The sequence below is a fragment of the Oryctolagus cuniculus genome, chromosome 7 (genome assembly GCF_964237555.1).
Source record: "Oryctolagus cuniculus chromosome 7, mOryCun1.1, whole genome shotgun sequence".
Taxonomy (NCBI): Eukaryota; Metazoa; Chordata; class Mammalia; order Lagomorpha; family Leporidae; genus Oryctolagus; species Oryctolagus cuniculus.
In genome coordinates, this window is record NC_091438.1 from 1682314 (window position 1) to 1700010 (window position 17697).

General features: G+C 43.4%; 1 protein-coding gene across 1 annotated transcript; it reads right to left on the reverse strand.

Moving 5' to 3' along the window:
* Positions 1 to 1562: 1562 nt before the first annotated feature.
* Positions 1563 to 17235, reverse strand: TNFSF18 (TNF superfamily member 18). Its single transcript, XM_008263788.4, has 3 exons — positions 17031 to 17235; positions 7980 to 8013; positions 1563 to 6656 (listed from the first exon to the last, which is right to left on the reverse strand). The coding sequence occupies exons 1-3, from the start codon at positions 17217 to 17219 to the stop codon at positions 6310 to 6312; spliced, it is 570 nt and encodes a 189-aa protein (XP_008262010.4). The 5' UTR covers positions 17220 to 17235; the 3' UTR covers positions 1563 to 6309.
* Positions 17236 to 17697: the final 462 nt, after the last annotated feature.

Genomic DNA, 17697 nt, shown 5'->3' on the forward strand with positions numbered 1-17697 from the left:
AGCTCCATGCTAATGCACCTGGGAAAGCAGTAGAAAATAACCTAAGTACTTAGGACCCTGACACCCATGTGAGAGATCTGGATGAAGCTCCTGCATCCTGTCTTCAGCCATTAGCACTATTTGGGAACAGAACTAGCAGATAGAAGCTCACTCTCTGTCTTTGCCTCTCTCCCTGTAACTCTGCCTTTCAAATAAACAAATAAATCTTAAAAAAAAAAAAAAAAAAGACTCTGCTTGGGATGTCTGCATCCCATATCAGAATGCCTGAGTTTGAGTCCCAGCTCCACTCCTGATTCCAAGTTTCTGATAATGCATGTCCTCAGAGGCAACAGGTGATGCCTTAATCACTGGGGCCTCTGCCACCTACATGGGAAACCTGGATTGAGTTCCAGGCTCCTGGCTAAGACCTGGCCCAAGCCTGTCTGTTATGGGCTTTTGTGGAGTGAACTAGCAAGTGGAAGATTCTGTCTGTTTTTATCTCTCTGAATTTCAAAAATAAATGTGTGTATATATATATATATAGCTAGTATGAGGAGAAGGAGAAATTGATGGCAACATTCACAGAGCGCTATGGCCATGCTGTGTGTCCTGGCTCACTCCCTTTCAGATGGCTGGGAGACAATGAGGTTTTCTAACCTCCACCGTGATAAGGAGACATCAAGAGGTCCTCTAAGAGAGCTGAATATTATTTCTTACAGTTAGAATACAAGAAGAATTGGTGTCTAAATTCCACCTGAGACATCCAGGTCTGACAGTGGGCCAAAGACTGATCCCACCCAGGATCTCTATTCAGAAAAGAAAAGCCAGCTGCTTGATAGTGGAGACAACAGAATCTTACTGCAAAAAGATGTGCTCATGCTCTCCTAAATTGTAGGGGCAAAGCCTGAATACAAGTTTCCTATGTATGGATGTGGGACTCATGGGAAAGTCATGTTGCGTGGAGTGACTTCTCCCAGAATCACAGGTGGCATATAGAATAGACATGCAACCTTTCAGGTTGTGTGTGTGCCAAGCATGATTTATACCTTCTTCAAGGGAATCCTCAAACTGTTGACCAGTCAATCAGACTTTTTTGCTCTTCCTTATTTCTGATAAAAAATGCCCCCCCCCTTCCAAATGAAATGGCCTCATAATGATAAAGTCGGGAATTTCATCTCCAAAATGTGTAAGGACTTTGTTTCATCATTGCACAGACTGTATCACTTGTCAATTAACTTCCACTTTCAGAAGCAGAGACTTAAAATCCACAGTAATAAACAAACTCTTGGTCAGCTTTAATGGGAGGAAAGGGGAGGCAAAAAACAATCCGTGTGAGAGGGGTGGTGACAGCTTTGTGGTACACATGGGTGGGGTCCAGGCAGTGGATGAAAGAAAGTGGAAATTTCTGACTGTTTCATCAGAAATGCAGACAGATATGACCCAAAGCTAACTGCACCCAGCTCTCTCGTTCGCCTAACACTTGCCAAGCAGTGTTTCATATGGGCAAGGATTTCCCTCATCTGCTTTCATGTTCTCAAGATAACCGACTAAAATCTGATAAGCCACAGATAAATCAGCTACAATCCAGTTGCTAATCTACATTTTATTATAGTTTAAAAAACTAATATCTGAAGAAATAAGGAAACAGAGTACATACTTAAAACAGAGGTTGAAATGATAACACCAGGAAAAGTCGAAGTCAATCTGTTGGTAGCCATCCTGCTGGTTACAGCTGCAGAAATCTCCATTTTCCCTGAGGAATGGCTAAGTTCAGCTTTTTCCATTCATAGTGGATATTGATTGTCCCAAGAATGAGGCAGGGGCAAGAGGAGCCGTTGAGAAGCTTTTTGTTTTTGTTTTTTATGAACAGTGATGTACTGATAAATGAGCTGTCCCAAAACAAAACCCCTCATTTTTAGTGTTTGTCGGTTCTCTTGGTATAAATAGTCTCACCACAGCCAAGTTCAATGACAGTTGTATTAATAAACAGAATGCAAAATTCATGCAAGTTTAACAAGCAACTCTTAGGAGCTAGTGCTAGCCCACCCCAGCACACTACTTCTTACAATGCAAAAAATGAATAAAAGTTTCTATAAATATATATTAACACAACCTTAATTTCCTGAGAAGATATGTAAATATGAAGGACTTTCAAAAAAGTTATTGGAAAACACAGATTATGAAAAAAATGTCATACTCATACACTGCAAAACTTTTTTGAACCAAATAAATTTATCTTTTAATTCCACTTTCCACAAACTTTCTGATGTACTTTTGTGCAAAAGGAATAAGATATCAAAGTCTTTGGCCCTATGGCTACTCAGCAGACATTTTTTTAAGAAGATTTACTAAGAAACAACTTGGAATCAGATATAATCTATTCCAATAAATTTTTGTAGCATGTACATAATAAAATATTTTTAAATTAACTTTATCTATGATAATATTAACAATATAGTTTTCACAAATATCCATAAATATTTTATATTGATCTAAAATGTAGTATGACATGCCTTTCAACAAGAACTTACAAGTAGCAAATTTAATGGAGTTCAAAACTTTTAGATTGAATGCTATTTGTTATTTTTAGAAGTTAGCACACTGGCTTAAATGGGTTTTGCAAGATAAGGGAAGGGATTTGATTGGAGAAAGCACCTTGGAACTCCCTGCTACAGGCAGAGAAAAGATAAGAAGTGAGTTGGTAAAGGTAGTGGACATTCACTCTTCCCATCTCTATCTAAAGGAGAATACATCTCTAAAAATTGAATTTGCTAACGTTGATTAAGGTATGATGTGATAGCAGAAATACAACTTCTAAAGCAGGAACTGATGCAGTAGATTCCTGCTGGGTCAGTTAGCCATGGTTCTAGGAGTTAAGGCAAAATTACCAGTGTTCCAATGGCTTCCATATTCTCACTATTAAAATTCTGTCAAAAACACCTTCCTCATTTAACTTCCTACAGTTGTCATATGACACACGAAGACACTTTGTAAACTATGAAAAGCCAACTAAAAGTGTGAAACCATATGTTACCCAAGATAGTAATTGGTAGCAATTTCTGAGGTTAAATCCAATTATTACTAGTGGTTACACCCTTTTTTCTACTGGCAATGTTTAGACACATACAGTGAGTTCTCATGAAGCCTTAGATGAAGGTTCAGAATGACCCTTTTGACCAATTTGGTTTATAAAGCACCTGCAGCTTGAGCATGATGAAACCAGGGAATTCCCAGTAAGGTACTGTGGGGAGCAATCCGGACCAGACTAAGTTACTCGAATTAGGACTTATTCTATGCATCTGCTCTCCCACAATATGGCGCTGGGAGAGAAGTAAACAGCTTCCGCACAGCTGCCTCCAGTTCAACCAATTAACTGTAGGACTTGCTCCTGATTGGAGAGCAGCGTACTCGGCGTGTGGGCAGCCGAGTTGGGATTGGCAGAGAAGGACTATAAAGGAGGAGAGAGACGGCATGCACCAGGAACATCTATGGGGAACATCTAAGGGAACCCGTGCAGCCCCCGAGAAAGCCGGCCGGCGGTGTGCCGCTCCCCTGCGGAAGTGGGGAATGTGGCCAGGGGGAACTGCCCTTCCACGGAGGTGGAAGGGATAGTAGCCAACCCGGGAAGAACCAGCAGCAAACCCGGGGAGGGCCGAGCAGACGAAAAGAACAGCGCAGGGTCCTGTGTTGCTCCTCCACGAAGAGGGGGAGCGACATAATGGTGCCGTGACTCGGATAGGAAACCTGACTCGGATAGGAAACCTAGCTTGGATATGAAGCCTAGGACGGATAGCAAACTTAGGGGGGAAGAAACGGGAAGAAACGGGAAGAACTGTGAAAATATCGGAGAGAGAGACTAGCAAACAGCCTAGGGAAAATACCGGAGAGAGAGACTAGCAAACAGCCTAGGGAAAAGCCGGACGAAAAAGGTGCCGGAAGAAGCTATTGAAAGCCTAGGCATAGACTCGGATACGGACTACGGGGGGAAGCTGGGAGGAATCTCTAAGGTCGAAAGCGAAAGTGAAAGCTAGAACAAACAGACTCGGACGCGGACTGTGGGGAGAGGCCAGGAGAAATGAGGGAGGAATATCGTTGGAGGAAAGTTTGGGGAAACATACCGGGTAGAGAAAAATGTTAGGGAAATTGAAGCCGCGGGGGGCAGGCCGAGGCGGATACGAAAGCCACTTTGGGATTCTCAAGTTAGCCCGGGAATAGGGGGCGAAAAGTTAAAACCAGAAGCTGAGACGCAAGCCAGATTGGGATCCGTCTGATTAGCCCGGGGAGCAAAGGACGGGAAGCCAAACCGTGGGGCGGAGACGTACGCTGGGTTGAATTCGCCAGGCTAGCCCGGGGAACTTAGATTGAATCCTAGTGGCGGAGACGCAAGCTACGCTGTGTTACTCGCGGAAGCCGCCGCGTGCGGAGAGAGCACGGGGCGTGAATAGATAGGGAACGCTGGCGTAGGCCGTGGTTCAGACGCGAAAGGGTTAAGCGTGGAGACCGCGGAGCGCGCGAAGCCGGGAAGCCGCGCAAAGCAGGGAAGCTGCGCAGATGAGAGAGGCGCGCGGGCTGAAGCGGCGCAGAGCCGGGAACCCGCCGGCGGGGCGAGGTGCCGGAAAGCTGCGGGGATAAGAGAAACAGAAGTTTAGAAGTAAAAGAGAAATAGGAATGTTGGCAGACAGAAGTAAAATGGGAGAAATAGAAATGCCCGGAGATAGAGAAATAGAGAAAAATAAGGCCTCCCCTCAACATGCCAATTAGAAGGCTTGGATTCGGTCTGCCCGATTAGTGAGGCGATGAGCACCTGGGCGGCTAGCCGCAGGTCACCGAAGACAGGCACGAATTAACATCAGTAAAGCTTCCCCACAATGCAACAATTAGGAGGCTTGGATTCGGTCTGCCTGATTTAAGGCGGTAAGCGCCAGCAAAGCTCGACCAGAGTATGAGCTGCAGGTCACCGAAGATAGGCACAAACCAACACTAATAAGTCTCCCCCACCATACGGCAATGAGAAGGCTTGGATTCGGTTTGCCTGATAGGTTTTGTAAACACCTGCAGGCAGTTCTAGCAGAGCAGAGCATGCGCTGCAGGGCACCGAACACAGGCACGCATCAGCGCCTAAAAACCTCCTCACAACATGGCGAAGAGAGGACCCGGATTCGGTTTTCCTGATTGATAGGACTTGTAAGAGCCTGTGGCGGCTCTAGCAAGTAGAGCAGAGTGTGTGCCGCGGGACACCGAGGACAGGCGCGTATCAACGCTAAAAAATAAAAAGAAAGGGGGATCTGTGGGGAGCAATCCGGACCAGACTAAGTTACTCGAATTAGGACTTATTCTATGCATCTGCTCTCCCACAATATGGCGCTGGGAGAGAAGTAAACAGCTTCCGCACAGCTGCCTCCAGTTCAACCAATTAACTGTAGGACTTGCTCCTGATTGGAGAGCAGCGTACTCGGCGTGTGGGCAGCCGAGTTGGGATTGGCAGAGAAGGACTATAAAGGAGGAGAGAGACGGCATGCACCAGGAACATCTATGGGGAACATCTAAGGGAACCCGTGCAGCCCCCGAGAAAGCCGGCCGGCGGTGTGCCGCTCCCCTGCGGAAGTGGGGAATGTGGCCAGGGGGAACTGCCCTTCCACGGAGGTGGAAGGGATAGTAGCCAACCCGGGAAGAACCAGCAGCAAACCCGGGGAGGGCCGAGCAGACGAAAGAACAGCGCAGGGTCCTGTGTTGCTCCTCCACGAAGAGGGGGAGCGACAGGTACAGTCCTTGTCATGCCTCCTGGGCCTTTGTCCCAGTGGTTGTCAGAGAATATTCTCTATCCTCTAATATGACTGCATCTAAAGTAGGGTATCATTGACACATCTGACCACCCTACTAATCTGACCACTTCCTATTAGTGGTGTCTCTGAGGATGGAAATATGGGAAGGATGAAGCAAAGTAGCATAAAGGTATGAGAGCAAGACCAGGCTGCCTTTCTGGATCCATTCTGCACACCGGACAAGGTCCCCTGGGAAGAAGACATCATTTTTCCATTCGTAGATTTAAGAAGAAGACAATGGCTCTAAGATCTTTTGTCCTCTGCCACCCATATTCACTTTGTCATGGATTAGTGAAGTCTCTTTGTAGACCCAACATCAGGCATAACTGAAACTCGTGTGACCTTTTCTCTGTATCTTTTTCATGTAAGCATGAGAGAGTAAAATTCACATGCAGAGGAGTTCTCTTTGTGATTTCTATACCCAAACTGTAGACGTTGAAAACTTTCCCCTCTAACCCACCTCTTGACATCTATGTGTTGAAAGGAATGAGAAGATAAAACCAAATCTCTAGGAGCTAAACTGGGGAGTTACTAGTAAAACAATCCCCCAGTATGTATTGTTTTTTAGTACCTGATCATCAGAGTTGAATCTCAACTCTATTATATCTCCAGCATCAAATTCATAAATACCTCCTAAATTTTGGATTTTAGAGTTGTTTGTTAGAGTTTGTATGGCTTCTTTGTTTTTACACAGCTGCACCTCAAAAGGAGCAAATCCCTTGTAGGTTGGATCAGGAGCCACTTGGCCATAAATTATATATAAGCCATTCTGAAGTATCTTCAGCTTCCAGTCCGAGATCTTGTTCACACAAGAAGGTTTAGGAGATTCCATTTGCCATTTTGAAGGTAATGGTCCTATAAGAATTTTATAAGACATACAAAATGGAACACATAGTTATTTCATTATTTAATCCACTTCCTGATTATAGTTAATTCTTTATCATCTACAGGTTATATCTTTACTTGATCTATAAGAGTTCTCTGTACCCATAATTTTAATATTTTAAGTGTCATTCTACTCCTTGCTTTAGAGAAGTTACAAATCCTAATTGTATCTCTTGCTTGGATAACTCTAAGGAAATAAATTTGGAATATAACAATGAATTAAATAGCACTACATCTCTTGTCAATTAATATTTGTGAAAGGAAGGAAGACAAAAAAGAAGGAAGGAGAAAAAGGAGGAATTACATCTCGCGATTGTGTTGACTAGGGTTGACAGTCCATACCTTTCCATGATTTTCTGTGTAAACACTGTCTGTTGTATATCACTTCATCAAGAACATCTTCCTAATCAATTTGTATAGAATAGTATTCTGCTGTGCTCTCTCTACCTTTACCCTGCTTTAGTTTTCTTCTTTGAATGTGCCAGCAGCTACCCTACTACAAGTTAAGTTGTTCCTTTTTTGTTGTCTGTCTTATATCCACTTGAATATAAGTAGCCATTCCCCTAGTCTCAATACTTCTTCACCATTAAACAGAGCGTGATTATATTTCAATACAAAACTTCTGTACAAACAAAAAGGAAAACACCACAGAAAGATGAAAAAAGAAACCAAGGTATTTCATTTGCAATGCATAGAAAATATTAGCATATTTAATCATCAATGAGATCTTGCAAATTATAAACAAGTAGAATAATATTACAAGGGAAGTGAATAAGGGAATGAAGGAAAGAAAATGAAATAGCACAGATTACAAGTAAAGCTGTATGGAGATAAAAGCACTTCACATTTACAGAAACGTAACTTTCATTCCATGTCTGTACATTTGGAAACATCAATAAAACCTTTCCACATGATATTTTGGACCTTAGCATTGTGTGAAAAGCAAGAAGCACTTTGAAGTAATGTTGTAGAAATTTGAAACTCGTTCTTATTTTAAAATAGAATTGAAAGTTCACTCTTCAGTTTCAGAATCACAAGGTATTAAAAGTGTCGAATATTCCTTTCCAGAGATGTGACCTCAAGTGAAATATTCACCAGGGCGCGAACTTGCCTACCCAGTTCACATCTCACATCGGGAAGCTTTAGCTCCTAGCCCACTGAGAGACTGATTACATGATAAGTAATCATAAATAGATAGTATCTTAAAATGAATGGCAGAGAATATAGACTTTCTTGAGAGCATGAAAAACTAAGGAAAGTAAAAAGGGAGGCTATGCAAGGTAGGTTACTCACCAAACTTAGCAACACAGGCCTCCTTAGCTGTTTGCTGGGGAAGAAAAGGAAGAATTTGTCAGGATGACAGTGTCACTACTTTCTCAATTGATTTACCTAAGTTTCAGATTTCTGAAAATAATCTTTCCACAGCCAGTAAAATTATCCCTTGTGCCATCATGTGTCAACTCACTTGGCTTCCCTTTACGGATGCCTCTCATTATCTATCTCCACTTTAGAGTCTCTGCACAAAACTGAAAGTCCCTTTGCATTCAGCTGACATTTACCCATAGGACAACTGTTTGACTTTGAACCTTCCCCATCTTGGGCTATAAGAAGCAATCTCTACACTCTAGTGACAACACAAAATGATCCCTTGGCATGCGGGAAGAAAATAATGGAACTTCTATTTACGTGTACTTTTATTTAAAATAATAAGAATTTAAGCCCTTGAAATATATCCCGATCAAGTTGATAAAGCCATTGTTGTTTAATATCCAGAGAATCACATGGCATACACAAGAGTCAGAACATCCCGAGAAACAGTCCCAGCACTTTGAAACTGTCCCAACCTCCTGTAGTTCACATTCTGCAAGATGTCATCTATTGTGGTTGATTTTACAAATTCAAATATGTAAATGCTAAAGATCTTGTAACCAGATAAAACATAACCACAAAAAATTGTACTACCCAAAATTCATTGGGAAAGTATTTAAAAGACTTTTTGGACTTAAAGGATGGGACATAAACTTTTTATTGCATTTCTCTTGAACAAATTAAAGGGAAGCAAGGACAAAAGTAATAAGATGAGCGAAGACGTCATAGCACTCATTTAGGAGAGAAGGATGCCTCTGACCAAGGTGCTAGCAGTGGAGACGGTGACAGCTGACTGGAAAGCAGAGCCAACCGGAGTCCCTGGTAAGGATATAGGTTGAGAGAATGACAAGAAGAGACAAAGATGACCACACAAATTTGGACCTGAGTAACTGGAAAAATAAAGTTATGATTCACTGAAATACACAAGATTTAAGAGGAATACGCTGATTCAGAAAACCATGAGTTTGATACTAGATATCCAGGTAAGGATGTCTAGTATGGATATATGGGGCTAATATAAGGAGGGCTGAAGGTGTAAATTTAGGTGTCTTAAGCTTTTTGCTTTGAAACCTGAAGTTAAATGATATCTTCAAGTTCAGGAATTTAGGTGGAGAAGAATACTGGGACACTGCAGTGTTTTAGAGTTCAGACAAATAAGAAGGTGCTAACAAGAGAGACTAAGAGGGAAAGTCCAGTGAACCCCAAAAGAAACTAGCCGAGTGTGATGTTTGGAAACCAAGAGAAGTATTTTAAGGAACTGAGTAATCAGCTGGTTTCAGATACTACCAATGGGTCAAGTAAGAAGGGGTCAGACAATTGACTTGTAGATTTAGCAACATGATAGAAATTAGAGTTCTTAGAAAAATAGTTTCTGTGATATAATGAGAGCTGACACTTAATTAAATGGTTTAAGGGTAAATGGGAAAAGAGAAATTGGAGAAGTTATCCTGTAGTGGAGAAAAATTGAATGGCGCTTGAATGAGAGGTCAAAGGTTTTTGTTTTTTGGGGAGGAGGGGTTGCTTGTTGTTTTGGTTTTCTTCATATTTTAATATGAGAGAAATTCCAATGTGTTTGTCTATTGCCATGTAATGGAAATGTTAAAATAAACAGCAGGTGAAAGTGGGAGTAATATGTAGCCCCTTGTCTTTGAATAGGAAAGAAGGGATAGGATCTAGTTCATAGGTGACCTTAGAAAGATGCATTGACAATTAACCTTTGGTGACAAAAGGGAAACCCAATATATATGGACATAAATGCTGGTAAATAACAGAAATGTGGACTTGGAAAATTTTTCCTCCTGCTTGTATTTTCCCTTGGGACCTAGAAGCAGCGTTATCAGATGAGAGTGAGAATGAGAATGAGAAAGTTAATGAATACTTGAAAATAATTCAAAGATATAAAATAGTCCAGTAGAGGAGAGTGAATGGAAATGGTGAGATGTAATCTGTTTCCAGAGAAACACTTGAAGTCCCACTGGAAATTAGTACTCAGAATTTAAAGTAAGACGTTCCCACAAAATCTTGTGTTTTTCTTCAGATCTGTCCAACTGTAAAAGACATAGAGCGATAGGATTAAGTCACTGTTGGAGGTTTCCCATGGTTGGGGTTTTGTCATTAGCGTATAATGGAGAGAAGGAAGTGAGTGGGTTTAAGCAGGGTAAGGATTATATTTATAGACCTTGGAATTTGGTTGTGTAAGGAGGGGAAGGAAGACATGAATGGAGTGAAAGACTTTTTTTTTTTTTTAAGTCACGCAGGGTGAGCATTTGGCCTAATAATAAAGAAGCTGGTTGAGACACCTACATCCCATATCAGAATTAGGTTCTAATTCTGGCTCCATATCAGAATTAGGTTCTAATTCTGGCTCCATTCTCAATTCTAGTTCCTTGCTAATAGCACCCTATGAGGCAGTGGCAATGGTGCAAATAGACAGGACACTGCCACCCACATCAGAGACCTGGATTGTGTCCCTGGCTCCCAGCATCTGCCCAGCTTAGTCTCAACTATTACAGGCATTTAGAGAGTAGAGAGGTCATGTTTCTCTCCTCTCTCCCTTCCTCTCCCTCTCCCTCTCCCTCTCCTCCCTCTCTCTCCCCTCTCTCCCCCTCTCCTCTTCTCCCCCTCCCTCTCTCCCCTCTCCCTCTCTCCCCTCTCTCTCTCCCCCTCCCTCTCTCCCCTCTCTCTCTCTCCCCTCCCTCTCTCCCCTCTCCTCCCTCTCTCTCCCTCTCCCTCTCTCTCCCTCTCCCTCTCCCTCTCCCTCTCTCTCCCTCTCCCCCTCCATCTCTCCCCTCTCCTCCCTCTCCCTCTCTCTCCCTCTCCCTCTCTCTCCCTCTCCCTCTCTCTCCCTCTCCCCCTCCCTCTCTCCCTCTCCCTCTCTCCCCTCTCCCTCTCTCTCCTCTCTCTCTCCCTCCCTCTCCCTCTCTCCCCTCTCCCTCCCTCCCTCCCTCTCCCCCTCCCTCTCTCTCCTCTCCCTCTCTCCCTTCTCCCTCTCTCTCCTCTCCCTCTCTCCCCTCTCTCTCTCTCCCCCCTCCCTCTCTCCCCTCTCCCTCTCTCTCCTCTCTCTCCTCTCTCTCCCCCTCCCTCTCCCTCTCCCCCCTCCCCTCTCCCCTCCCCTCTCTCTCCCTCTCCCTCTCCCTCTCCCTCTCTCCCCTCTCCCTCCGCTCTCCCTCTCCCTCTCCCTCTCCCCCCTCCCCTCTCCCTCTCTCCCCTCTCTCTCTCCCCTCTCTCTCTCCCTCTCCCTCTCTCCCCTCTCCCTCTCTCCCCTCTCTCTCCTCTCTCTCTCTCCCTCTCCCTCTCCCCCTCCCTCTCTCCTTCTCCCTCTCCCCCTCCCTCTCTCTCCTCTCTCTCCCTCCCTCTCCTCTCTCTCTCTCCCTCTCCCTCTCCCCCTCCCTCTCTCCTTCTCCCTCTCCCCCTCCCTCTCTCTCCTCTCTCTCCCTCCCTCTCCTCTCTCTCTCTCCCTCTCCCTCTCTCTCTCCCCTCTCCCTCCCTCTCCTCTCTCTCTCTCCCTCTCCCTCTCTCTCTCCTCTCTCTCTCCCTCTCCTCCCTCTCCCCCCTCCCTCTCTCTCCTCTCTCTCCCTCCCTCCTCTCCCTCTCCCTCTCCCCCTCCCCTCTCCCTCTCTCTCCCTCTCCCTCTCTACCCTCTCCCTCTCCTCCTTCTCCCCCTCCCTCTCTCCTCTCTCCCTCTCTCTCCTCCTTCTCTCTCCTCCCTCTCTCTCCTCCCTCTCTCTCCCTCTCCCTCTCTACCCTCTCCCTCTCTCCCTCTCTCCCCCTCCCTCTCTCCCCTCTCTCTCCCTCCCTCTCCCTCTCCCTCTCCCCCTCTCCCTCTCCCTCTCTCCCCTCTCCCTCTCTCTCTTCCCTCTCTCTCCCTCTCCCTCTCTACCCTCTCCCTCTCCTCCCTCTCCCTCTCTCCTTCTCCCTCTCCCCCTCCCTTTCCCCCCTCTCCCTCTCTCTCCTCTCTCTCCCTCCCTCTCCCTCTCCCTCTCTCCCCTCTCTCTCCTCTCTCTCCCTCTCCCTCTCTCTCCCTCTCTCTCTCCCCTCTCCCTCTCTCTCTCCCCTCTCCCTCTCTCTCCTCTCTCTCTCTTCCTCTCCCTTCTCTCTCTCTCTCCCTCTCCCTCTCTCTCCCCCGCCTCTTTTTCTTAACTTACCTTGAAGAAATTAACTTAGAATATAAATTTCAAATTGCAATATCACAAAGTGTTTAAGATTAAGAAAATAAAATAAATGCATTTATCAACTTACTCGACTAAAACATTTCAGACATTTTAGTACAATTTATATTATGTATTAGCTCATTAGAACACATGATATTTTGGTAAAATCAAAATGGCTTTGCTACATTAAACATACTATTTAGTCCATCCTTATATATGTCAGTTTGTGTATCTTTTTAATATACATATTATTACTATTTGTATACTATATAAGAATTAGCATATATGTATATTGAGAACTAAATTGAAAACATTTTATTCATGAGAAGGTTCAATCCAAGAGTCTGGAAGCTACTATCCTAGAAAATAAATCACTTAATACCCTGCAATTGTTTTTGCTCTTACAATTATTTTATCCTCATTTTGGTTTCTTAAAAGAGATTTTGAAATTCAGTTTAGTTTAATCCATAATAGACGTGTGACAGGGAGTCCTTCGTTCCAATTTCCTCATCTATGGAATGGGTCATCTCATTCATCTAGGTTGTTGTTGGGTTTAAATGAAGAAATTCTCATCAAGAGGTTTGTATACTGTCTGAACTGCTAAAAAGTATTAGATATTTTGGTGATAATGCTAATTATAATGAAGAATTAAAAATTTAAGCATATGTATTCACGACACTGTACTAGCATTGTAAGAGTGCAAGACAAAGTAATTTGATTGTTGCCTCTCACGACATTTGTAATCTTTCTAGAAAGACATGATGACATACAGGAAGCGATTAGGTAACAATCTAAATATAAATGAGTGCCAAAGTACATACCACAGATTGTATCTGCGTTAGCTACTATCTTGTAAAAGTAATATTTAGAGAAATACAGGGGCACAGACAAGTTAATTGCCAGAATCAGGAATTCTGAATGCTGTAATATGGACTGCTTGAGTGCCTATGAAGAACTACAGAAGCCACCACTGTGATAATCTCTAATTATCGTCACAAACAAAAATCTCATTACAAAATCACCTATTTGACTGTGAGATATGGTCTTTGATAGAGAAAGTGATAAGCCAAGGATATCCATGTTGTTGTAAAATCTTACTAAGTTTGTGTTCATTGTAGTCTCAATATGTAAATAGTAATCACTACCACCTATTGAGCGCCTACTGCACAGCAATTTCTGTACAGTCTCATTAATCCTTATGAATACTCTAAGAATTAGCATGTTGACTTGGCAGATGAGGCAATGAGGATGAGAAGGATTAAGTAACCAGCCCAAGGTCATGCAGCTAATAAGAGGCAATGTTGAGATCCAACCCTAATCTGTCTGACTCAAAACCCTCACCACTACCAATCTGTGGGACAGTTTCTGTTTACAATTCTGGTGATGTTTGGAAGGAGTAAATACCTACCTGTAAAGAAGCATACGGCACTTTCAGTTCAGTTGATTTTTACTTAGATTGGTTGCTTTTGTAACCTCATTTTGGTTTAAGCCTAGATTTTTATAGTCGGGCCCAAAATGGGCAAAACTTCATAATAATTCATTCTCTAATACAACTCAAATCAGATAATCATTTGGAAATAAAATCTACTCTACTTTTTTAATTAAAGATTTATTTATTTATTTATTTGAAAGAGTTACACAGAGAGAGGAGAGGCAGAAAGAGAGAGATAGAGGCTTTCCAACCTTTGTTTCACTCCCCAGTTGGCCACAACTGCCGGAGCTGCGCTGATCTGAAGCCAGGAGCCAGGAGCTTCTTCTGGGTCTCCCACATGGGTGCAGGGGCCCAAGGACTTGGTCCATATTCTACTGCTTTCTCAGACCATGGCAGAGAGCTGGATCAGAAGTAGAGCAGCCAGGACTTGAACCAGTGCCCATATGGGATGCCGGCACTGCAGATGACTGCATGCCCTTCTACTCTACTTTTAAGCACAGGTGCAATGTCCCCCATTTGGAAGTATATTTCATTTCCTTGAATCAGGGTACTCTCTTGAACATTTGCTTTCTTAGAGACAGCTTCTATGAGGTTATTCTCACTGAGGGATTGATCAAACTTCTGGAACTCCTAGCCTATACTTTTAGTTAAATGTCTTCTGAAAGATGGGGGTTGGGGTGGAGAGGAGAGAATTCTCCCAAGGAAAATTCTGTTGATCTTAAGAGAGCCAAGATTCCCATCTAACACCTTTTAAATTAGTGTCCAAAGAATTGGAAAGTGGGGCTTTGTGAAAACTAAAGTGGAAACCAAATTTTTTAAAATATCCAAGGGCCGCCATTGTGGCACAGTGGGTTAAAGCCGCCACCTGCAATGCCAGCTTCCCACATAGGCGTCAGTTTTCTTTCCTGGCAGTTCCACTTCCTATCCAGCTAATGGCATGGGAAAAGCAGGGGAAGATGGCCAAAATGTTTGGGCTCCTGTGACCCACAGATGAAGCCCCTGGCTCTTGGCTTTCGCCTGACCCAGTCCTGACCATGGCAGCCACATAGAGTGAACCAGTAGATGGAAGATCTCTTTGTCTCTCTCTCTCTCTCTCTCTCTCTCTCTCTCTGTCATGTGTGTGTGTGTGTGTCTTTCCCTTTCTCTCTATAACTCTGACTTTTAAATAAGTAAGTAAATCTAAAAAAAAAAATCTCCAAGGTTCATGGACATTGTGAGAAGGTGGAAGTAGCTACCTCATAATGACTCACTATCCCTCAGCCACTCAGATCTTTTTCCTAACTATATTTATTTGTAGCCTACAGGAAAAGGGAAGTACAGGCAAGTGGAAATGGAATATATGAGCTAGTGTCATTGCATTGCTGACCAGGTCACTGACTTTTCCCATGAAACTAAATTCTCCTTTAATGTTCCCTAACAAACTCTGTACTATCTTCAGAGGCAGGACCTTCTATTGGGAGAATCCAGAATGAAAAATAGGGAATTAATCAAGTTAGAGACTGGCAAGAGGAGTGACTCTGGCTGTCTTAGGCTTCCTCTTTCTCTTTGCAAGAACCACAATGTCTTGAGAAGAGGCATCTGCTTCCTCTTCTGCACTCATTCCCCAATCATATGCAGGAACTGATGCCACCTGTATTCAATGAGCTCCAGATGCACCTGATTAATAACAACTTGAGATGGTTTTTCCAAGGCAAAAACACTTCCAAGTTTAACTGATTGCTGTTCCCATCCTTTCTCTTCTTCAGAAATCTCATCACTCAGAGTCTCTGAAATTTCTTTCTGCTCAAACTTAACTGCTCCAGAGGATTCATGCGTCTGCTTGGCTCACTCCTTTTGAGTGAGGAACTAGGATTAGAAATATTTCTGTTGGGGCCAGCACTGTGGCACAGCGGGTTAACGCCCTGGCCTGAGGCGCTGGCATCCCATATGGGCGCCAGTTCTAGTCTCGGCTGTTCCTCTTCCTGTTCAGCTCTCTGCTATGGCCTGAGAAAGCAGTAGAAGATGGTCCAAGTCATTGGGCCCCTGTGCCCACATGGGAGACCTGGAGGAGGCTCCTGGCTCCTGGCTTCGGATGGGTGCAGCCATCTGGGGAGTGAACCAGCGGATGGAAGACCTCTCTCTCTCTACCTCTCTCTGTAACTCTGTCTTTCAAATAAATAAAATAAATCTTACAAAAAAATTTTTGTTGTGCATCCTTATATGCAGTTATGACATACCAGCTAATGGGCCACTGGGTAAAGTTTGGCCAAATACATGCTTACCCTAACTAAATAAATGTCCATGGTGTACTTATTCCTCCTGCCCTTTTCTAATTTACTTTCAAATGCCTGAAGGGAGAGAACCCTATCTTTGAAAATATTGCTGGTCAGCTCCTTTAGAAAAGCACTCCAGTGGTCACATCCCGATTCTTTCACAGTCGGCCGTGCACCGTATGGCTCTCCCCAAGTCTCAGAATCTTCACAAGGACACCTGAAACGGGCTAGATCTTTCATTAAATAAAGAATTTCTTATTTTCTTTTTTGATTAGTGCTATGTAGTCAACAGTGAGAAAAACTTCTGGTAAAGAACCTAATTATCTTCATTCCCAGTGTACAGTCCCATTCTCTAGGCTCCCAACTTGGACTGGAGCTCAATGGGAAATTCCTGATAAGCGTCAGGGGATTCCCAAGTTGACATGTGCTTTCTCCTTCCTCCATGAAGCCTTCCCTGATTACCCCAGCCTCAAGTCACTGTCCACAGTGTATGAATCCTAAGTCATTTATGTTCCATACTACCCTTAGATTAATTACTGATCACTGTATCTTACAACTAGAAAATCATCATAATGAGCAACTCTAATCCCCTATTACCATTTACAGATGAAGAAACAAAAACAGAGATTAAATCACCTCAAATTCATACAATTGGTAATGGAGGGACCTAGAGCAAGAATCCAGAGTTACATAGTTCGTGACCTTTCCCCCCTCCACAATACCCTAACCACCTGTCTGTTACCTTGTTCAGCCTTCCGTTATGTTTTGGTGTCTTTTCTTTCAGTAAGACTAAAGCTCATAACCCCCTCCTTAAGGAAAAGCATCACATTGTACACATTTTTTATTCCACCAAGAAGGTATAGCAGAGTTCCAGGAAGGGAGAAGTATTTCATGAGCATCTGTCAACTGAATGATTCAATCAAGTGTTTCCATCTAACTCAGTTCTGCAGCTAGCACTTAACGTTTTATGATATTTTCATCTCAAAAGCCATGGCATGACAAAATGGAATTTCATTTACATTACTTATATGCTTGTTCCTTTCAACTATATCCAACAATAAAGTGTGGCAACGATAAGTAGTCTACCAAATGAATATAGGGATATAATAAATAGCAACCCCAGGTACTGTTGCCTGCTTACCTTGAGTGGCAGGAAGGTAAGGATCAATGTACTGAGAGAGCAAAGCAATAGCAACAGAACTGTAGAGCAGAGGAGCCACAGCTTCCAGGACGACCTCTGTGCTCCCTGGTGACTGGAGTGGCTGACAGGCAGACTCTCCATGTGGCTCAGATGCATCTCAGGAGAAATGAGAACTGTGGAAGCAGACATGTGCAAGTGATGGGGGAAGGATGCAATGTCATGTTTTGTAATGGTATGGTAATTAGTAGTGGGTGTGGGAGGTGGAGTCTTCATTCTGACACGGAGTTGGAAAATGATACTTCTAGGCTAAGTGCTGACTGTCATCAGGCACCTCACCAAAACGAACAGACAGGAACAGACAGCCAAATGCCAACACAAACACAGGGAAAAAACCAACACAAGGGAAGTTCAGAGGGAAAAAGTCTTCCCGTAAGCAAGAGGAAGTACAGTGTGCAAGTACAGTGAGTCTTAAGGAGAACATCTAAGGAAGGACTGGAAATTTTTTCCAGGTAAGACAGTTATTTTTATAAGAAGAAATGAAGTTTGAGAGTAAGCCACTGTACTCCCAATAACATGATTGTGTGAGGGAGGTTGTTGGGAGCTGGAGAGTCTAGAAAGCAGAAGCCACAAAGATGTTCAATCAAATCATCACAGTGTATATCTTAAA

Coding starts and splice junctions, on each gene's coding strand:
- TNFSF18 (XM_008263788.4), bottom strand. CDS start 17,219: ATGTCTGCTTCCACAGTTCTCATTTCTCCTGAGATGCATCTGAGCCAC. Junction 8,014..17,030: donor TTACCTTCCTGCCACTCAAG/GTAAGCAGGCAA, acceptor TTTCTTCCCCAG/CAAACAGCTAAGGAGGCCTG. Junction 6,657..7,979: donor GGCCTGTGTTGCTAAGTTTG/GTGAGTAACCTA, acceptor AAATTCTTATAG/GACCATTACCTTCAAAATGG.